The 23216-nt window shown below is 47.3% G+C and overlaps 2 protein-coding genes across 4 annotated transcripts in view; one reads left to right on the forward strand and one right to left on the reverse strand.

The window, feature by feature from the left end:
• tll1 (tolloid-like 1) overlaps positions 1-3639 on the forward strand; it is a 44956-nt gene extending 41317 nt beyond the window's left edge. For 2 of the 3 annotated variants that reach the window (XM_056586404.1, XM_056586402.1), the window contains exon 22: positions 396-3639. In XM_056586404.1, the coding sequence (XP_056442379.1) occupies positions 396-527 (132 nt within the window). In that variant the 3' untranslated portion in view covers positions 528-3639. The remainder of the gene's footprint in view (positions 1-395) is intronic. The other variant, XR_008895134.1, reaches the window with a different exon arrangement.
• On the reverse strand, positions 2266-22475 carry stox2a (storkhead box 2a). The gene is made up of 4 exons (XM_056586401.1): positions 22123-22475; positions 10898-11050; positions 5989-8638; positions 2266-4401 (listed from the first exon to the last, which is right to left on the reverse strand). Exons 1-4 carry the CDS (start codon positions 22451-22453, stop codon positions 4197-4199), a joined length of 3339 nt encoding a protein of 1112 aa, XP_056442376.1. The 5' UTR covers positions 22454-22475; the 3' UTR covers positions 2266-4196.
• Between the last annotated feature and the right edge of the window lie 741 nt (positions 22476-23216).

Consider the following 23216-nt stretch of genomic DNA (forward strand, 5'->3'; position numbering starts at 1 on the left):
TGTCATTAACGAGCGGGTAGGGGTTAAGGTAGATCGGTCAACCCATTTACTTTTTCTACTAGGAACCATACTCCCCAGCCTCTACACTATCCCACCCATTATCTACCGCCCGTAAGATTGTTAACTTGTATCTTTCACTATTTAGTCATTTAGCAGAAGCTTTTATCCGAAGTGATTGTTCAGATGAACGCCATTACAAAGCAGGATGAAGTGAGGCCTCCTTAACCTCATGGATGCCTACAGGTAGGCTGCCCGCGTTGGGTATCAAAACCAGTTCCTTTCGGATTGGCGTTGAATACCATAAGCCCCTACAGTCACTATCCAACCCACACCTACCCCAGTATAAACGTTTCTCGGCAGGGACAATAATCCTTGTTACTCTCGGTCTCCCACAGCCCCGGGAGGAGATCTACACACCAGGGGACGTTGTGCTGATCCGTTTCCATAGCGACGACACCATCAGCAAAAAGGGCTTCCACATCCACTACACGAGCACCAAGTTCCAGGAACTTCACGACAGGAAGTGACCTCAGAGTCAGCCTCCCCCCTTGACCTCTTGACCTCTGACCCCGGGGGCCGCCGCCAACGCCGTAACCTTGAAATGACCTTTGCCATGGCAACCTCGAAAAAACAAAGCACAGTCTGGCCAATCAGATATCCCTCGTTAGGACAAGACTTGTGGACGCCTACCACACTCCACAGGACGGAGGACTTATGTGTTGTGTGAACCAAGCTCTCCTTCAGTGGCGCCAGTGGTCACCTGGAGAGGAGAGGGGATGAGTGATGGCTGATGATGAACTCAATGTACTATGGGACTGAACACACCAGCATGACACATGTCCACCACTCACTGATTAGCGCCTCATCACAGAGGAGTCCAAAGGGGAACCGGAAATATTTAATCAAACCCGTGCACGTGGGAAATGAAGGTGCACACGCGCATATGTGCACCCATGCACACACACACACACACACACACACACACACACACACACACACACATGCAAACAGACACACACACAGACACACATCAACACACTCAACAGTGATTGTTATGCACCTCTTGCTTTGATGCACAGGTGCAGTGCCAGCTGCTGATTGGCTGAGGCTGTGGATATTGGGTTAACAAGGATCTGACATGGAGGCCTAACTGTGGACCCACTATGGCAAACCCTGAAGACACATGAGTGTTGAAGACTGTGGTCTACACAACTTACTGTGACCATGCATACAGAGTGACTTATAGAGAGACATGTTCATTGCCTTTAAGGCCTGGGGAACTGGCCTGAACTGTACAGCTCACAGTGGCTGCAACTAGTTTTATTGTATGTCTTATTCTCAATCCTGTAATGGTTGTTTATGTGTGTAAAAAATATAAGAAAAAGCACAACAAAAGGCGTATTCCTGTTCTGCCCATTGCCTAAACTGTATACAGACAACCATCTATGAATGGATGAATTTAACAAAAAAATGTCAGAGAAATAAAATGACCTTAGATGTTAATACTGAGCCTTGCATTACTGTATATTATATGTTCCTGTTGTTTTAAGTTTGCACCATGTTTTTTTATTTGCTAATGTAACATATGAAATTATAAGCTGTATCCCTTGTGTTAAAATGTTGTAACAGAAGGTATGACCTACTCTACCAAAACACCCATGTTTACCCTGAAACGAGAATATACGGTCCAAATATGTTTCAACTGATGACTTGAAGGACAGTTTCATCCTTATCCTTATTATGTCTTTTGGAAGAAGAAAACAACAACGATCGAAAGGGGAGAGGAGATTATCCAATGGTGCTAAAATATATACATGAATAAGATGTGTTTTTGTATGGATTGAACCACGATGAAAGTGATTAAATGATGTGAGAGCGTGTAAATAGAGCGCCTAAATCAACACACTGGTCCACGATAATGCCTTAGCACCAAACGTCCCGCCCTCGCACAGACCTCGACCGCCAGCCGACTGATGGGACGTTTCTGCGGGGCGTGGAGTTTGTGAAGAACTTGAATGAGTTTATAGTTCAATGAAATATTGTGGGAGCTCGACTGCCTGTGATGTTTGTGTGTGTGATACAACTGTTTGGCTCTTCTGGGAACATGCGCACACACAAACACACACACACACACACACACACACACACACACACACACACACACACACACACACACACACACACACACACACACACACACACACACACTTATTACAAGCTAAATCGCAGACACAGCAATGGTAAATACCAGGAAGATACCTGCATAAGATGTATTATTTTTCCTCTATTATGCTGGTAGAGCAGCATTTCCCTGTTCACTGTTCTACGAGTGTGAGTGCTGTACATTAGTCCCGGTGCATCCAGCTTTCGGTATTAACTGCAACATTTATACAGCATGTATGCATCTTGTGTAAGTGTGAGTCGCTGGGGCTAACGGGGAAACGTGAGTGTCAGAGTGTGTATGAACGTTGATTGTTTCTAATTGGATTGACTCATTTCTGTATGTGCCAAGCTCCAGGTGACCCATGTCCCACTGTAGTCTACTGTAGTCTCATCACTCCACTGTGTTGAAATGACCTCTGAATCAGTCAATTAAAATACACACAGGTCAAAGAGTACATAAAAACTAAGACTATGTGAAATTTGCATATTTCTCAGTTATTTTGTATCATGAGAGTGCATTTTTTTGTGAATGTCCAAGTACTAACTATGTTCATCAGCATAGTAACTTTTACTTAGAAAGTGACTAACCCTAACCCAAAACCCGCAATATCCAATAGTATTAGCTGTGTCAACACATTGATTTAACGCTAACCATAGACTACTAGAGCAATCAATAACAGAGCAAAACATCCACTACTTATTTTCTTTTTGAAATGACTAGACCAGAGCATTTAGCCTGCAGTACTCCCAGAGCCCACATGTCGGCTCCAAACACACAGAAATGGAGCCGCACACAATTTCCTTTTTCCAGATTTGTTCTAAACCTAGCAATGAACATAGAGATGGATCGAATCAAAATATGATCAGACCTGCCCCATGCATTCTAAATTAAACTTAACCGTCAGTCCATCCTAATACAAAAAAGCCGGACATTATTATAGACACAATTCAACACTGCCTTAGGATGCTGTCAAAATGATGCTTAATGACATGGTTGGAGGGGGACAAAAACAAGTGAGTTTTTAAGTGTTCAAGCCAAATGCCAATTGCCCAATTGTATAAACAAAATAGCAGATATGTGGTGGAAACGTACAATGTTTGTGCAAATCACGACGTCGGGAAGTATGAAGTAAGTGGAATCCTTTCTGGGGAACCGACACTTTAAGATTTACGAAACAAAAAGTCTGATTAATTTTCAGAAAGTTCATAAAACTTCATAATTCATAAATAATGTATTATGTAATTCATAAAATTGTAATGTATGAGGTGTGGTAAAGTATGACCCATTCTGTCCAAAACATAATTTTGGTCACATAGCATCTTTAATACCACCATTATAATAATTAGAATATCAAAAAGTATTGAGTATACATACATCATTTGCATTGCGGTACACAAATCTGTTGTGATTTATGTTTTTAATCTCTTCCATTCTTTGTTTTCAGGAGTATTCTTTATTGTTTTCACATTGTGCTGATACATTAAAACCATCCTGAAAATGTGATTCTGTTTCATGAAGGAAAACATTTAATTGGACATGTATTGTTAAGTAATATAAAAAGTTTTGATGTTTCCAAATGTAACTTGAATCCTATAATCTACTACTTTCCAATACCAATAATTAGGAACTTCAATATAAGCCGAACTTAAAATCCATGTCACCAAATTCATAGTACTTAGTGTAGGGTGTTCCTCACCTACAGTTGTCTTGCAATGCGGGTACAAAATGTCATGATGTTCTGTTATATTTCTTCTTCTTCTCTTTATTATTTTGCAGTTAAGTTCATGAAGCTGTGGGAACAGTCACTCGATGCCATGCCTGTCTTCGTAACAGTCATAGTAAATTGATTCACGGGAGTCTTGATTCAAGAGAGATGCGTGTGTATGTTTGTGTGTGTATCTGTATGTGTGTGTGTGTGTGTGTGAATGTGTCAATAAACAAGGGAAAGTTCCTTCAACTCCCCTTGCCTCTCTCTCTCTCTCCTCCTCCACCACCTCTACCCATTGTCCCTCGCCCTCCCGAGCTGCGTTGGTCACACACTGGTGATGGAGGCCAGACAGTTGGAGGGTTTCTGGAGCTTCTCGGGCTGGGCGCTGGGCGGTTCTGGGATGGCCCGGAAGCTGAAGGGCAGGCCGATGTGGCCCGGGGTGCCCATGTGGCCGGGGCTCAGCGCGGGGTTCTGTCTCCTATTGCTCTCCACGATGCTGGAGGTGTTGGAGGCTAGGCTCTCCCGCGTCCTATCCCCCAACAAGACACGACAGCACAGGGGTTATCAAAGCAAGAACAGGACGTGACCTGCTTACTATTCAGTCACTGAGCCATCTTAGTTATACAAAGCAGGGTGTTAAAGGTGACATATTATACCACCAGGTGTGAGTGTGATTAGCCGTTATGAAAATCGGCCTCTTCTGACATCACATGTGGGCGTGTCGACCTAGATGCATGACGGAGAGATGAGTAACGTTTGCTTCAGTCCACTTTGTAGGCTGGTACACTGATCTATCCAGCACGCATCTAGGTGGACACGCCTACTTGTGATGTCAGAAGAGGCAGATTTTCTAAAACGGCTTGTAACGGCTAATCACACTCACACCTGGTGGCATAATATGTCACCTTTAAAAAAGTTAGGGATGGGTTAAGCATCTTACTTGAGACATTGGGGATCAAACAGCGTAGCCACTACACTATCCTCGGTTTGCATTGAGATAAGATGAATACATTTAATGTATCTAGTGGTGTTAAATATTCATATTTTGCTGTTTGGGTGAGATGTTACTATAACCCACTACCAATGCAGAAAGAATTATATAATGAAACATTATTTTGACATCACATAGTAGATGCATTTCTGAGTAAAGTTCACAACATTAAAAAAACTATTTAGAAGTCCCAAAACTAAACTTTATATTCTTCAACTCAAACTTTTCATCAGTTCATAAGTTCAACCATAGAAAGTATGCATTGTAATGCATTTCGAACTGGGGAGATTAAAAGATACACTGAATACTAGCGCCATAGTGGTGCTATAAATGGTCTTTAAGTTTTAAATTGAATCCACTGTATACAGTTGCATTGGTTAAAAGGTATGTCAAGCTTTCCCTTGAGAGATGGTTCTCATCACTGGTCAAATACTATTCAAATAAAATCAAGCTCAATGAACCTACAGACTTGGCCTTGCTGCCTTGAATGGTAACTGGACTGCATTTAATAGCACTTCTCTAACCACTGTGGCCAGTCAAAGCACACTTTTTCTCTCAGCCTTGCATGGCAACCATGCAAGGTCCATCAGGAGTGCAACTATGACCAAGATGAGCGGAGCATCAAAACAAGCCCCCCTCAAGACACCAGCCCCCCCCTCCTGAGCAAGACCCCCTGCAGTAGGTTGCACAGAGGAGGGCCCAGCATAATTACAAAAACAGCAATGATTCTAAAATGATCAAAACAAAGAAATAGGCCACGACGGAAGGAACAGAAAGTAAAAGTAGAGGCCTCTGCCTTGGTAAGTTATGTTAAAGCCAAGCTCATATGTACGGGCAGTATTGTAAATATAAAGTTTGATTTCAAATTCATTTGAGATCTATAACCCCATGTATCAAAGATACTTCTTTATATAATAAAGATACATAAACACATCAACCAATGTGTTGATGTGTATGTTGCTGACACATTTGCATGCGTTTTTGCTTCATTTTGCTTCATTTCCATTGTTCCCTGTACATGTTTATGATGGAGCCATCAAGCGGTCTCCCCCACCCCCATCCACCCAACAACAGTGACTGAACAGGTCACCCCGGTGTCCGGAAGGCGTCGGCGCGGGGACCCACCTGGGCGAATTGAAGCCGCTGTCCACCGTCACACTGCTGCTGTCCATGCTGTCCAGGCGGGCCGAGTGCGCCGACTTCTGCCCGCCGCCGCCCTCCGTCTCCTTGGGGCTCAGCAGGGTCAGGTTGGTCTCCAGCTTACGCTGCAGCTCGTGCTCCTTCTCCCGCTCCAGCAGCCACTGCATGGTCCCCTCCCCGACCCCCCCGACACCACCCCCGCAACCCCCCCCGCCGCCGCCGCCCCCGCCCACGCCACCGCAATCCCCGTGGTCCGGGCCGTCCTCGGCCGTCAGCGACTCCTTGTGCGAGTCTTCGTCCGCCTCTTCGTCGTCCTCGTCCTCGTCGTCCGAGACGTTGTAGTAGTCGAAGGAGGCGGAGGCGCCGCCGCCGCCGCCGCCACCGCCGCCGCAGCCGCCGCTGGGCTCCACGCAGACCTGCAGGGCTGCCGGCGAGGCGGAGGAAGTGGCTGAATTTGAAGGCTGCTGGGGCTCAGGATTGTCGAGGGCCTCTGTTGATTTGGCGTGCGAGGCCTTCCGCAAGGTGCCGGACTTGGAGTAGCCGCCGCCGTCGGCGTAGCCCGCCGGCAAGGCGCTGTTGTGCGGGGGCTTGAACAGGGTGTCCTTGCTGAAGATCTCCTTCCTCTTGAGGGAAGCGGCGCCGCCGGCCGCGCCCCCCCCGCCGCCCCCGCCCCCGCCGGGGTCCACGTTGTGTTGGTGTGGCGTGAGGCGGGCGCTCTGCAGCAGCTCCGGCGTCTGGCTGGGGGTCAGACGCACGGGGCCGCCGCCCGGGCCCTTGGCCGCCGCCGCCAGCTCCTCTTTGTACTCCATGGCGTGTGGAGAGGTAAGGTGAGGCGTCTGGCGGTCGGCCGGAGAGCCCTTGTGGAGTCCCCCTGATGAGGTTAGCGTGTCATATTCTGATTTTGCCTGAGGCGACGGGGCAGTAAGGATTGTTTCGTTGGACGTATTGCACTGGAAGTAGTCCTCCGTCGAGGGCTTGGGAGAAAGGCCCATGAGCTCGTTGTAGGTGGGCAGGCTGTCTCTGCTTTTGTTCCTCTCCGCCGTGTTCCGGTGGCTCCTCGACTCGTCCAAGCTCCCTTTCCCCAAATCAGGCACATTGAAATCAGAGTGGAACTTAGCAGCAGAGAACATGATCCTTGAGAAGTGGGAGGACTTCTGGGTAGCCCGCAGCGTCCCGTCGTCGGTGAAGTAGTGACTGCGCTCCTCCGGGCCGTGCTCGTAGTTCTCGGGCGCGCCCAGCGACGGGCCCTTCAGCGAGTTGTCCATGGAGCGGGAGCGCTCCTTGGCCTGGTCCGAGCGCTCGTGGCGCGACTTCCTGTCCTGATTGTGACTGTGGCTCCGCTGCACCTTGGACTCCTTGGTGGTGCCGCGCGAGGGCTCGGGGAAAGGCATCTCCGTCCTCCTCTTGGCCAGCTCCCCGGACACGTCCCACTCGGGCGCGACAGGGCAGTACGACTCGGTGATGTTGGGGTTGCTGTGCACCAGGTACGTGGCGCCGCCGCCGCGCGTGCGCTCCAGCGTGTACATGGCCTCCCGCGGCGAGCGCACCAGGGAGTGGCTGAAGAAGCGGTAGTCCCGCTCCATGAACACCAGGTCCCAGTTGGAGGCGTCCGACGGGTCCCCCCGGCACGTCCGCGGTTTGCTGTGCGAGCGCGACTTCCCGTGCGGCAGCCTCCGGTGGCCCCGCCCCCTGCGGCTGCGCGCGTTGTGGTGCAGCGCGCTCTTGTTCTTGTGCGCCCGCTCCTCCTCCAGCCGCTTCATCACGGCCGTGTGGCGCGCCACGTTCTCCACCGTCAGGTCCGGGTTGATGCGGCGGATGATCTCCATCTCCACGTCCCGGGGGATGGGCGCGGCCGGCACGTCCTCGTCGCGCAGGGGCCACTCCTCCGGCGGGAACTGGGCCGAGAAGGTGGCCAGCTGCCTCATCTTGTCCTTCTTGAAGCTCAGGCGGAAGAGCCGCAGGCCGAAGCGCTTGGACTGCTTCTCCACGCCGGCGCTGCTGCCGCCGCTGCCCTCCTTCTTCTTGCTCAGCGTGTCCGTCTTGAAGGGGAACGACGACGGCGCGCCCTTGCCCTTCTCCGCCGCCTCCGTGGGCGCCGTGGGCTGGGCGGGCGGCGGCGGCGGCGGAGGGTGGGGGTGGGGGTACGAGGGGGGCTCCCCGCCGTGCTCCTTGGAGAGCGGGCTGGGCGCGGCGTCCCCGGCCCCGGCGCTGCGGTCCTTGGGAGGCTTGGCGGCGTAGAGGTCGGCGCGGTGCTCCTTCAGGGTCTTGCCCGGGGGGGCCGCCGCGCCGGGGGCCGACGGGTGGCCCCTGGACGCGTCGTCGCCGGGGGCGTTGTAGGCGTCGCCGTGGTTCTTGCGGACGGGCCGCTCCCGCAGGGCGGAAGGCGTGGCGTTGCCGGACGGGGGAGGGGTGCACTGCAGCTGGGGCTGGGGGGGGAGGGACTGCGGGGGCGTGCGGTCGGTGAGCCGGTCGTCCAGGTGGTACCACTTGTTGTTGGTCCTGATGAGAGAGGGGGTGATGTAGTAGGTCTGGGGAGTGACCACGAAGTAGCCCTCCGGCGTGGGGTAGATCTTCCTCTCTCTCACCAGCATGTTGAGCGTGTGTCGCACCACCTCAGAGCTGGGGGTGGGAACACCTACACAGGGAGGCACAGGGTCAGTTGGTTACTATTAGAGACGTGATTAGATAATGATTTCCATATCTGGATAAAATTCATAGATATATATATTTGATATTATTCGTACAGATTGTATGATAATAATAACTTTCAGAACGCTTCAAATTGAAGGACACAATTCTGAAGCTAGAACCAAAGAGCTTAATATCAATTATCCCAGGTCTTATTCTACATTATTTGAAACAAATTATAAATGGCTGAATAGGAAAACAAAATGTATATTATGATGGTTAAAGGAAAATTAAGCAAAACACATTTTCATGATGGAGAAACAAATTGAATATAGTTGCTGACACTGTTTCAGACTCATACTCATTGTATTGTTGCTATGTATACATTATGCCTTTTTCACCTCTCTCCTTGTCACTTCACACTTTAACACTCATGAACTTGTCAATGCTGAAGGATATTTCACTCTGGGCCAAACGCACAACACAATGTGTTTCAGTTAAAATTTTCTGACAAACATATTTAAATGATGAACGAGTACACCCCTCATTTAATCTAATCAACAACTGTTTAGAAAGTCCTCTCTGCGTGCGAAACGGGAGGCAAACCCTTACGCAAATTCAACTAATCCACTAATAACATTTAGCTGACTCAGATATCTTAAAAGCCCATCATTCAAATTGCAGCTTTTAAAGAAATAGGCATTGAGGTTGCCTATCATGACATCAGCTCAATGATGTCATTCTTTTTAATCAGTAATGGATTGTAGTGTAGTAGCAGTAAGAGCCAACGCTCATAGTGTAATTGCATTACACTATAGTTGTTGCACAGTAGTCTTTCAAGCACAAACTGTGTGAATGCTTAAATTTCATATATTATCAGTGATCGTGTGGAAAATACACATATTAGAATACAAAGATAGGTCTTTATAAGCCTCAGATAAGAAGACTGCATGGAAGGATACTGATTATATTGGTTGCGACTTGCCAACCTTGAAATCATGTTAAGCAGCTAGATCTATCAACCTACATGTGTTCAATCAAATCGATTGCGACTATTTTTGAATGCAAATACACAAATGTAAAAGTCAACGCGTAATGTCTCCTCTTAGCTCTCTTAGTATTGCTAGTCCACTGCTTGTCCGCCTCTCAACACAGATAAATCCACACAGCTAAATGGTCAAGAGGATTTAGATTGTTCTGTGTCATGAATGGGAAAAGTGAACGCTAGTTATACTTTGTTTATTTAGACAAAAGCAGACAATATCCGCTTCTGTGCACAAGAACATTATTGTTGTACTCAAACCCCTTCAGCTGGTGATCTTTTGTCCGGCCTGGCAACGGTAACCAACGGGGCGTGAATGTGTGAATCGTTGTTGTTCAACTTGAATACATTTAAGTCTTTCTCAAGACTGCCAAATGGATGGTACGCTTGCTACCCGGAAAATATAGTGGCAACAAACATGACCTATTCTAGTAGATTGGCTGGCAGGGTAGTATAGCTGCCTGGGCTTTTCACTCCCAGCAGAAAGGTTGATCCTGAATGTCCAAAGATTGCATGTAGCCTAACCTTGATTAAGTCCACTAGCTGCTCCTTCATGCCATTTATCATAATATGCAGGAAATAGAGCCATACAAAGTACTCCTGATGTAGTAGTGGCAATACTTAACTGCCTTGTTTTCCATGGATGGTTCACTATTTTAAAGCCTATTCAAACATGCTATTTTTCCACACCCTGTAACTTATTCACCATATTCACAGCAATCTTGGTTCTAAACACTAGGGTGGGGCAAACGTATTCACCTAGGTTGTAGAAACTAGCTGGGTAGGGCAACGCGACCTAGTGACCATCTTGGTTGTAAACGCTAAGTGTATGGGGCAAACGTTTTCACCTGGCGACCATCTTGGTTCTAAACGCTAGCTTGGTGGGGCAAACTTATTCACCTAGCGACCATCTTGGTTCTAAACGCTAGCTTGGTGGGGCAAATGTTTTCACCTAGCAACCATCTTGGTTGTAAACGCTTGGTGGGGCAAACTCATTCACCTAGCGGCCATCTTGGTCCTAAGTGCTAGCTGGGTGTGTGGCACTGAATGTGAGATTTGTTGATTTGGCATTCCCAGACCTACTACATTGGCATTCACCCAGCTGCCGTTTACAACCAAGACGGAACCAAGATGGCCACTGGGTAAACAAGGCCCATTGCCACTGGAACTGACTGTAAGACCGCCAGCAGGTCGATGGGTAGAGGTACCAGAGATTGAATTTACCTGGGAAGCTGGAGGTGAGATGTTCCTCCAAGGCCTCGCGGGTGACAGGCTTGTGGGCTGAGTTCATGGAGGAGACGGCCAGACACAAGATCTCCCCCAGCGGGATGAACTGCGACTGGCTGACTGGTGACATGTTGATTGGAGACACATCACCTGCACATGCGGAGACAAAAGACGAAAACCATATCAAACTGATTTTACATAGGGGTGGTGTGAGGACTGCATTCCAGTATATTCCGGCTTATTGGGGTGTAGATGTGATATATTTCAATATGAAGTCCCTTGTACAGCAAGTACAAAAAAACGTATTGTTGAATTTATTGTATTTAAGCATGTATTTCAATATTCACAATGCGATTCTATTAACTTCTATAACAAACTGAAACAGCATTGAAACTGCATTGGGGTGTAACTTGAATAACTTAAGCAGCTTGTCGTTATCATAACCTAGCTTGTAACCATAACCTTCATAAGCTCTTAAAATTCTTCAAAGTATTTAATCATAAAGGGTTATGATCACAAAGGGTTATGATCCTAAAGGCTTATGAATAAATGTGCACATGTAAACAGGGCCAAGTCTGTTTGGAGGTTTAAAAATAACAAATAGGATTCTCTGGATTTCCAAAGACCTTACAACCTGTCCTATACGGTATAGGACAGGTTGTAAGGTCTTTGGATATCGGTATAGTATACCAATACCTTAAATGAAACAGTTCTTCTAATGCACAATCAACCATTAACCGCAGAACCTTTGTCAACTGAGATGACATCATCAGCTATCATTAGCATCCCCTGTTATGTTTTACAAACTAACACAAATGTACGGCTTCGGAAACTTTGAAGAGCTCTTCCGTTTTACAACTCTGCAGACGCTGTCAGTAAGGCCTTCAACGTCGCCATGGAGACACCACACACTCACTACACATGCAGTGGCGCTTTGTTGAAAGGCTGTTTGGATTACGACATCAGACTAGCTGGCATCTGGGATGCATCTTAAAGGGTGGGAAGGCCCCATTACCACAACACCATGCAATTTTCAATGATGTATGTATCATATTAAAGTGACTTTTTCTTCATAAATTGTATTAGAAGTGAATATAAATACACTATACAGCCAAACGACTATGAGTATCGTGTTGAGAAGTCAGAGAAAATGATTGTGCCCATAGAAAGTGGCACTGAGCACAGTCAATTATACTTTTGGCCCTCTTTTCTGCCCACAGTGCCCTATCAAAATCTACCTAGGCTAGCTTGACCTGCTCTGTACGTGCTCTCAGAACTAGATTGATTGGAATAATTAACGTCTACCTTATGGGCCAATCGTAGCTCTGCCTTTCGTTACTATGTCATGGATTAGCTAGCCAAGTTTATTGTGTTTGGGGTGAGAGGGGGGTGGGCTGAGAGGGGGGTGGGGGCCGGGGCAATCCATCTAGAAGGCCTTCATATAAGAGCCCGAATCATGGAAGCTGCTGGGCAAAGGAAAGCTCCTTTGGTCCTGTTAGTAGAACTAAGTGAGAATGATAATACTGTTGTTTTGATTACATTTTTCAGTGAATTCAACCATCGATTTAACGTTAGCTACTACCGTTAGTTTTGGCGAGTAGATGCCTAGTAATATGGAAGCTGACATCGTAATTCTCCGAAACATGTAGCAAACATTACTAAACATAAAAAGCCATTTGTATAGCGAAAACCACTCACCAAGCCAACATTAATATCAAGGTCTACTCTACTTGAATAGCGTAAGTTTCAATAGTTAATGGCATGTTCCTGCAGTTTCAGGGCTGAAGTTTTAGGATCGCATTTCTAGGACCCTAGTTTTTCATGACAAAAGCCAAACTAGGAGTCATATTAACTGTGGACTTAATGACCATGATACTTAATTGTAGCCATCACATTACTGAAACTGAAGCTGATTGAAGATTGTATAGGTGATCAGTGTCTGTCAGCTACATCCAACTGCAATAGCCTACCGTCGTCAGTGTAAATGTTTATTACTCATTGTTTTACCATTTATATTAAGGTGAACATTTGTAACAATTAAACTGTGCTCACTGCCTGTATACCCCAGAACACGTTTTATCAGCCAGTCTCGTCATTTTCACTATTTTGCAATGTTGATTAATATATTTAGCATTTTTTATATCCAGTTATTATGCAGATCTATTCTGTGGTGCTACGACATGTGTTGCCACATTTTAGGAACTTTCACGTACTCTAAAGCCAAATGAAGTGTTTTCATGGAACACAGATTAACTCAAATGTGAATAACATGTAATTTCTATTTGGTTTAATAATGTCTCTCTCAGGAGTCGTGGAGGCTCTTAGCGATGCTATTGTCGTTCACTGTACGATACAGGGAGGCAGTTCACACATTCGTGCAAAGATCTTAGACAGAACCTGAATCACCCAGACTGGGTAGTTAACGGATATGGATCCGTCGTCCCCGGTTGAGACGTCCCTTCTTAACCTGAGGGACATGTCCAAGTTTAATACTAGAGTGTCAGTGCGGACATTAAGACTGTAATGAAGATGGAGTGCTGGGATGAGGGGGTGATGAAGAGGCAGGGATGAAGAGGTGGATGGAGCGATGCGGTGGGGTGGATGGATGTGGTGGAGAAGTGGAGGTGTAGAACGAGGGATGGAGAGGTAGAAGACAAAATATGAAGAAGACAGATGGCTGGATGAGGTGGAGGGATGAATGAAGGAGTGAGGTTGTGGGATGGACGGGGTGGATGTAGTGTGGATGGGATGGATGGAGGTATGCAGAGGTGGATGTGGTGGAGCGGTGGGAGGAAGGGGAGGAGTTGTGGATGGGTTGGAGGGACGGACGGAGGGAGCAGAGGTGGATGTGGTGGAGCGGTGGGAGGAAGGGGAGGAGTTGTGGATGGGTTGGAGGGACGGACGGAGGGAGCAGAGGTGGATGTGGTGGAGCGGTGGGAGGAAGGGGAGGAGTTGTGGATGGGTTGGAGGGACGGACGGAGGGAGCAGAGGTGGATGTGGTGGAGCGGTGGGAGGAAGGGGTGGAGGTGTGGATGGGTTGGAGGGACGGACGGAGGGAGCAGAGGTGGATGAGGTGGAGCAGCGGTATCATGAGGTGGAGGTGTGGATGGGGTGGAGGGGTGGAATGAAGAGTTGGATGTGTTGGAGGTGTTGATCTGTGGAGAGAGGGATGTGCTGTGGGATGTGGTGGGACGAATGTGGTGGAGGGGTGGGACGAAAGGGGGAAACCGTGAATGGTATGAACCTCTGTGTTGGGCTGATGGGTGAAGGAGGGGCAGGTGCTCTAGTTTTCTTTGTGTAATGTATGGTTGCTTGAAATAGTTTATCATTGTATCAAAACATAAAGATATAGGGCTATATTAATAATTCAAAATCTGCCACCGGAGTCGTCCTGGTGACATGCCTCTCCAACCTTTGAAATATCTTGTGAGACCTAGTGACTCTAAAGGCCATAGCATACGATTCCGTCTTTATTTGATCTGATAATGAGCTAATAACACAAATTGCCAGGCAAGTGCCTCTTAGCGAGCAAGTTGTACTGCAAGTACTGAAGAATTTGGGGGGAATAAATCAAGTCTTTAGACGGAGAGTGGTGATGGGGTGTAATAAACCCTTAAATATAGTACTTTTAAAATGAACTACTTGGACCGAAAGTACTATTTAAATTCCTAAAAAATAAATAGTTTCCTAAAATGCGGCACTAGGATGCGGTTATAGAATGCGGCCCTCAAACTGCAGCCTCCTTTATTGCAGCAAACTTCATTGTAACAGCAAACTTCATTGTAACAAACCCTACTTCTCCGATAAGTAAAGTACAACTTATAATATTATTGTTGTTTTGGTGGCTGGTTTTTGCTAAACGTTTCTTTTAGCTTTTGAGTGGTCTCTAGAAAATAGCCAAATGGCTTCAGGGTTTCCCAAACCTCTAGTGCCTCCCAAAATAACATCCAACTTTTCACAAAATCTCGACAATATGCACGTCCATTGAATGCATCTGCATTCAATTTCGATTTCCGCATCGATAAAGTGAAACTACTTAGTCCTGACGAAGACAAATCATTTTCACAAGCACCAGAGTATGACAACGGCTGATTTGTTTGCATAATCTTAAATGGTATCGAAATGAAGAAGACCAAGTCCATCCCCCATCCCCACAAAATCACAGTATACAGGCATTTTCTTCTAGCAGGCAAGCAATGCTTTGATATCGCTAATTTAGCAACCCCATTACCCCAATTAAATTTCCTGCTGTTTCACAATAACAATTTTGCCGAAACGATGAGTCTACTATTAAAGAAGACTAATTGTATTTCTATCGAAGTCTCTAATCGTCGAAACTTCAGATCTTCGAAGATTCGAGGTAACCCCTGCTACTTTAGCTTGTTCTCGCCCAAACTAACACCTGAAGCTAACCTTAAATCAACGTTTGCATTGTCAAAAACATGTGGCAACATTAATAATCATCAACTGCCTTATGTTTAGCGCAAACCAGTAACCAAAACAACATTAAGATCATAAGGGGCCGCTGCCATGACTGGGGCCCCCCGACATCAACACATCGGGAACCGATGGCCCCGCCCTCTCCCGCAATAAACTTGGCTAGCCAATCAACGGTACTGTAGCAAAAGAAAGAGCCACAATTGGCCCTTATGGTAGACGTCAATCATACTGATCAATCTAGTTTGGAGACAATGTAGAGCGACCACGTCCAGCGAGCGCAGGCTGAGTGTGAGAGGGTACTGTGGGTAGAGAAGTGTGCCCAAACAAAGTACAATTTCTTGTGCCCAGTTCCGCTTTCTGGGCGCACAATCACTTCCTCTGACCTCTCGACACTCTCTGCATTCTCGATATGCTCATCTGCGCCCTTGACATTTTTTTTATCACGCTGACGATTATTTCAACCTGTGCTCCACGTCCCACCAGCGTGTGAGCGACTGGCCTCACTGCATGCTTGGTATTTGACACTAAAGTTGCGCCATGTATAGCGTGCCAATGCCTCGTACAAACTAAAGATATTCTATCCAGTCGAATGTACTACGACCCATGTGCATCTCACGAGTGTAGCGAGAGTATACAACATTCATTCATTCATTCCAAAACCCTTGCCTACAAAGATGCTAACATAAATATCTGATATTTATAACTATAAGTCAAATAGAACTCAAATGTAAATCGATATATATCACGCATAGTAAACGACTACGATTACTACGCACAGCTAAAGCCTCACACACATCCAGTCAACATGCCTCCCACAACTCCACGCTTTTCTTTTCCCCCTCTTCCTTTCCACGCTAGTTTTAGAGCGTTAGCATCTGAGGCCCAGCGGCGTTGGAGACGCGGTTGCCACGGGAACGTACACGGGGGTACGGCCGGTAGGTAGGGGGGTACAGAAGGGGGGGAGGGAGGGGGAGGTAGGGCTGGGATCACACTCACCTGCCGCACGGTAACCCGGTGGGGACGGAGAGAAGTGGGGGGGAGGAGGGGGAGGGAGATGTTGCTTGGGCGCCCGCGCGTCTTTCTCGCCGCGGGAGGAGAGGTTGCGTTCGGCCGGGCGCTCCGACGGGTCGGCGCCGGCCCAGGCCCGCCTAGCGCCGGCGCCGCCGACACCACCCACTCCCCCGCTGCCGCCGACGGCGCTGCTACGGTTCTTCTTCATGGTGACCCCCCCTCGCCCCCCCTACCTACCCGGCCAGGGGGTCCAGCAGGAGGAGGAGCGGGAGGAGGAGGAGGTAGAGGAGGAGCGGGAGGCGGGCTACCGGCACCGGGAGCGAGGCGGCTCGGGTGTGGGAGGGAGGGGAGAGGGGAGGGGGGGAGGGAGGGGAGAGGGGGGAGGGAGGAGGGGAAGGGGGGTGCGGGGGGAGGTCGACCAACCTCGGGCTCAGTGCCTCCCCCGCATCGGCCGAGGAAACGTCCCGCTAGAGCACTCACACGCCGGACATGGCAGGAACCAGCGCGCACGTTCGCACACACACGCGCGTGTCTCATTTACATCCGCCGGCGCGTGACATTGGACGCGGAGCGGATCGCGGCGGCTTGGCATGGAACGCTGGGGGTAGATCTCCCCTGGGGCTGGTGTGGATTGCTGGCGGTGGCGGCGGCAGCGGCAGCGGCGGTGGTGGTGGCGGTGGCGGTGGTGGCGGTAGTCGTGGCGAGGGTGGAGGTGAATGCGCGCGGCATCACCCTGTCATCGGCATCAGTCCCAGCCACCATTTGTAGCATCCCCATTTGCATGCGTAGGGAGGCACATTACGTAGCCACTCTGGTGCGGGAGGAGGGAGCAGGAGAGAGGAGGAGGAGGAGGAGGAGGAGGAGGAGGAGGAGGAGGAGGAGGAGGAGGAGGTGGGGGGGCAGGGGTAGGGATGAGGGAAATGGAGCATTGGTTAGCAAGGAGGACGGCGAGGAGGGCTGAGGGATTCTCGTAGAGGTGTAAAAGATCACCGTTTTTCTTTTACTGAAAAGTAACGATAGGGAGGGAGGGCTGGAGTAAGGGAGGAATGGAGGGAGGGAGGAGAAGGGGGGGGGGGGGGGGGGGGAACGGACAGGGAGGAGAAGAGGAACAGAATGGAGGGATTAAGGATAAAAGGCCCTGGTCTTTTTCACCAGTAGCTCAATTCACCACAGGAGTGCTCGGCCGTGCCCCGCAAAACAAAAGAGGCTGCTTAAAAAAAAAAGAGGAAGAGAGGTAGAGGGAGATAGAGAACGCAAGGAGAGAGAGAAATGCTCCATTCACCCCGACGGGCAGCGAAAGCTCCGGAGAACACAGAGGACCGAAGAGGCTACCTTCACTTTCATCTTTATCCGATCCCACACCAGACGGTGTTGTCCCCCTTGCCAAAACAGCTCAGCGGGAGCGGGTGGGCAGGAAAAAATGGAGAGCCCCGGAAAAATAAATAAATAAATTCAAGAATAGATATCCACCGTACGCCGCAATCCATAGGAGTAAGCAGGAGCAGAACGAGGAGAACGAGGAGGAGGAGGTGGCGGAGGAGGAGTAGAAGAGGGAGCTCCAGCGTTGATCGTTGTGGTGGCCATTCATTAAACAGGGGAGCCACAAACTCCAGTCAACGGCCAATCTCTTTCACCGCTATTGCTGCAGCTGCTCACAGCACCTCAAGGAAGGGTGTGAGAGTATGTGTGTGTGTGTGTGTATGTGTGTGCGGTACGTATGTGTGTCTGCGTGTGTATGTGCGCGTGTGAGAATGTGTGTGTATGTGTGTGTGAATGCGCGCGTCCGCCCGCTGTGCGTGATCCTGCGTGAGCATGCATGCGTCTGTGTCTGGATGATTGAGGCTGAAGGGGAGGGGGGGAGAGAGAGAGAGAGAAGAGAGAGAGAGAGAGAGAGAGAGAGAGAGAGAGAGAGAGAGAGAGAGAGAGAGAGAGAGAGAGAGAGAGAGAGAGAGAGAGAGAGAGAGAGGGGAGGGAGAGAGAGAGAGAGAGAGAGAGAGAGAGAGAGAGAGAGGAGAGAGAGAGGGGGGGATGTGGGAAGAGAGAGAGAGATAGAGAGAGAGAGAGAGAGAGAGAGAGAGAGAGAGAGAGAGCGAGAGAGAGAGAGAGAGAGAGAGAGAGAGAGGATGTGAGAGATCGAGGACATGCATAAAGGCAAAAAGAGAAGAGCAAATATGAACAGCTTTTTTCTTTCTTTTTTTTTTTACATGAAACCAGCAGGAGCATGATGTCCAAGATCACAGTATCCCTGCTTTGCCTACTAGTGTGTATCCTAAAAACCTTTCTGTGTTGTACACATTTTCCAGAGGATAAAGGCTGCCTTTATTATGACAGCCACCTTTCTCCCTTACTGATAAAGAATCGTCCTTTTTTTTGTAGCCCTAGCCCTGATAACAATCATCACTTGACAGTGGGAGGAACATAAAACGCTGGGACTCCTTACACCTCTATGGGATCTGGCTCATATCTGTCTTCCAGACACACCAGCCATTCTCCCAGACCTATGCAGTGAAGACAGTAGGTAGATGGACGGATAGATATATACATAGATAGATAATGCTGAGAATCTACTGATTTGGCAACGTAAACTGGATCACTATCCCCCTCGCCCCCCGTGTTTCCATTCTCCAATCCAGTGTTGCCTTTTGCTAGGGCTAATCTCGCTGACTCACATGTGCGTGTGTGAATGGACGGTCGGAGGGACAGAGTGAAAAGAGAGAGAGAGAGAGAAAAAGAGAGAGAAATGGGGGGGGGGGGGGGGGGGGTGAAAGAGGGCAGGGCAGAGGGCTTGGGGGTTGTGGGGGGACAGAGCGTCACCACCAATCTGCCTCACTTCAGTAGTACCAAAGAGAAGGAGGTGAGGAGAAGGGGGAGGAGGAGGATGAGGAGGGGGGAGAGAGACACACCACACCAGCCATCTTATTTCTCAGTAGTGCTGCTGCTGCTGCTGCTGCTACTGCTACTGCTGCAACAGCCTTTGTTGCTATGACGACCCAAGCCGATGAGCTCATAGCTTGCTGCCCTTCGAGTGGCGTTTCCTTAAAGGGCCAGACACGAGAGATATATTGGTGGATGGAGCAGACACGAGGCCGACCAATGCTGTCTGAATGCGTTGATATGTAATAATACGGCGCGTGCTACTCGAGTCATTGACGACGTGTTTTGTTTTTGACAATGCTGCAAAGCCATGATGTTAGCAGCAAATGCTGGACGCATACGCGGATGATAAAATATCATTTATATTTAACATCTACATAGGAGACATCTAAATAAAGCAGTTATTATATTTTAGAGAAACACTTCCTTTAGATCTATTTAGTATTTATAGGCCTATAACTTATTATACAAATGTCTACACAAGGTGTAGGACACACTTTGGAATAAAGGTATTCCAATTAAATAAATGGAGTAGGACAAACCAAACTAACAATTTTGATAAGTACATTTTCACATTTGAATTGCATAACATTCGAACAGCATCCAATTGCATTCAAACTGTCTCTTTGTCAGTGAGATACTATTAAATGACTACACGCTGCGGATTTCATTCCATTTCACCTTCGACCCACTTTCGTTCAAACAGTGATCCGGACTGCCCTCTAGTGGGCCACAGCCGACACCTGCCATCCCAGGGACCAACCAGCTGAATAGACAAATGTGGGACTTGTTGAAGTGCTAGAGGCCCCACACAACACATTAAGAAATATAGTCAAACCTGCCGCTGTTGCCTTCCGTTTCCACCAATTCTCCAATAGGACACTCCTTTTCCTTCCTTTAGCTTGTATCTCCCCCCTCTTACCGCCCCAAGCATATTTCCTCCTTCCTGTGTAAAAGCTGAAAGTCTCTCCATATGTATTCAGAGTTAAGTCAAAGAGGACTTATGACAATAACTTTATTATACTGTTATCACAATTGACATGGCACATAGTTTGCCGTTTTTTTTTAATGAGCGGATCTCTCCAGTCTATAAAATGAGCAACTGGGATAAATATAAAAATATTTATCTTATTAAAGCCCTTGTTGATTCATTATGTTCAAGATGTCATAATCTCAAAGCAAAGCAAAAAAGTATTAATTTCAGATTTTGACAAATAAACAATTTCACATGCAGATGTATTATGTAGGCTAGCATAATGTGTAATGGATGACCCATTACGTGGTGTGGTGAGCTATTAGCTATAAGACAAACATTCCAACGCTTATCGTCGTCAGCTTCATTTGCCACTTCTTCCCAGCTAGCTGCTGGTGTGAGACAATACCAGCCACACAAAAGCTTTAGCTTATCACAAGCTAACACTCAACACCTAAAGTCTAAGTTGGATTGCTACGCATCACAATACCTTGTCTTCTAGCCAAGACTGTACTAAGTAGATTATAAGATGTATACATAACGATTGTGTGGAAAAAAATCTAATCGCCCAGGCCTACACTTAAATGTTGTTGCTTTACCTTTACTACATTTTATATAATCTGATAGTTTTTCTGGATCGGTATGCCCTTTTGATGCTCAGTTATTCTGAACAAATGAAAAGGCATTTGGTTTGAGGATTAAATATCGACTGTTGTGGCTGATTTCTCTGCATACTGGGCACATGTGCATGCTGGCACACAGACAGTATATCCGCTTCAGTTACGACAAGTATTGCTGTCACATCATATGTCCAAGCGTGTGAACCATCATGTTTGTATATTTTATTGCCGAAAGCATGATAGATAACTAGATTATGAGAACTAAAAATGAAACATGCAGGTGCATATCTTTTTTTTATACCAACTGGAGTTGAGTGATGACAAAATGTTTAACTTGTCTAGTAGGGCTAGTTCAGACTAGTTTGGAACAATTTCCAGTGTGAACCGGAGAACAGTGCTTTTATAAAGTTGCCTCAAGTTTCCAGATTCAATGTTCTTCTGAAGTTTCATATAAAATAGCTTATGGATGGATAGAGGAATCTGACAGAATCATAACATGAATAAGTCAATCTTCTGAATATTCTCCTTTGTTTACAATGGCCGACCATCTAAATGATCTATCCCTATCTGTTGTGATGTAATCACAGTAGGCCTTCTAAAAAAAAAAGCCTGTTTAGAGGTGATATGGTGGTATAAACAGCTGTATTGTTGGCATAACACCTTCACTTCAACACTGACAAGATATTATAGTCCTTATAATCCAGGTCCAGAGGTGGTTTCATGTTAGGAGCCTATAGGAACTTTTATCATTAAATCATCTTATCACAACTTCACTATCATCTGTCACATCAAAGTCATTATTATCCCCAATAGTACTCTTGCCCACTTGCTGGCCTATGGCATTTCAAACATCAGGCCTGTCCTCAACAACAGAACTTATCTCATTGCGAAGTATTGTAATTTATGATACAACAATACGATCTTATTTTACAAAATTATATTGACAACATTTAAGCTTCAACCACACCGAAAATCTGGTAGGCTCGAGGGCCGAGGCTGATCTAGAGCCAGGCTCGAGGCTGATCTAGAGCCAGGCTCGAGGCTGATCTAGAGCCAGACTCTTAATATATTTGGTCACTACCGCCTCCTGATTGTTGTAATTATTATTTCCTGTAAACTGTTATCTTGTAGGCTACGCTAATATTATCAAAAGGCCTGCTACTATGGTTTTAATCTTGTTTTCAGTGTGAGGAGAGAAGAGGATAGCTGTAGAAACATGTTTTTCAACCAGTGATATTAGAAGTGTTCATAACACGCATAAAGCAACTGTAGTGTCACGACGTGTTGAAGACCGATGGGCCTACCTATACACTTGATGAGGAACCCTGCAGGTGGGCTGAGGACCCGTCGTGCCCATCCGTTCCTGAGGACGTCAAGGTGCTCTTCCTTCCCTTGGACGAGAAGCACATGCTGGTCTATCCAGCCCAGGCAGAATATCTCAGACAAAGCATGCATCATGCCCTTATTCCAGAAGTGCTGCATGTTTGCAGCTTTGAAATCTGCAAATATCTCATAGCCTGTGAGACGCTTTAACTTTTCTGAAGGCTTGTTGGATGTTGTGTCCTCTCGATCCCCACGGACGCGCGACAGCACCAAGGCTATTGCATTGGGTGCTATCTGGAAACACTTAGCCATGGGGGTAAACAAATCGCCCGTAACCGCTGGAAGTCGTTATACGCGCGTTGTTAACTTTATTTTACGATGCGTCCTACTACAAATAGTTGCCGAGCTGCAGCCAAACTAGCTTGTTTCAAGTTGACCGAGCTTCCAAAGTAAACTGAATACACTTCCATATAAACCGATTCGGTGAACGTTCCGTCTGATGATAAGAAATTACATGAAAAACAGAGCAATTAAGCGTCCCTCCAGTTTCGGCCTATCAAAGAGAAAAGTAGACGGATTGTTGGGTTGCCGCTCCAAGTGATGACCTCATCCTTGCCCGTGAACACGTTCATCACACCAGGTAGCCTCGGACTGGAGGCAACCTGCGCAAAGTGCGGAAATGGCGCGAGCGCGACCGTTGGAGGCCTACAGCAGAATACGTCAGTATAAATCAGACTGGGAAAAATCATTATGGATGAAAACCGAAGTCAGGGAAGAGGACAGCCCATAACTAGCGATACTATGTCAGCAAGTCCAGTGTGCTACGACATTATTCATTTGTTTACACATGTAGGCCTAATTAATTGCTAAGATTTTAGAAACAAGCAAATATAGCTGAACATTATTATCCATCTTTAAAGCTTGAGTGTGTAATGCTAACATTTTGTGGCTGAAAACTATTTTGTCTTTGCGAGTCCTATCTCATTGAAAGCAGGCATCTTACTGTCTACCGGGATACTCAAACCAATTGCACGTTATGCATATAAAGCTGATGTAGGCTATACATAAAAACACC

This window comes from Gadus chalcogrammus, chromosome 3 (genome assembly GCF_026213295.1).
Source record: "Gadus chalcogrammus isolate NIFS_2021 chromosome 3, NIFS_Gcha_1.0, whole genome shotgun sequence".
Lineage (NCBI taxonomy): Eukaryota > Metazoa > Chordata > Actinopteri > Gadiformes > Gadidae > Gadus > Gadus chalcogrammus.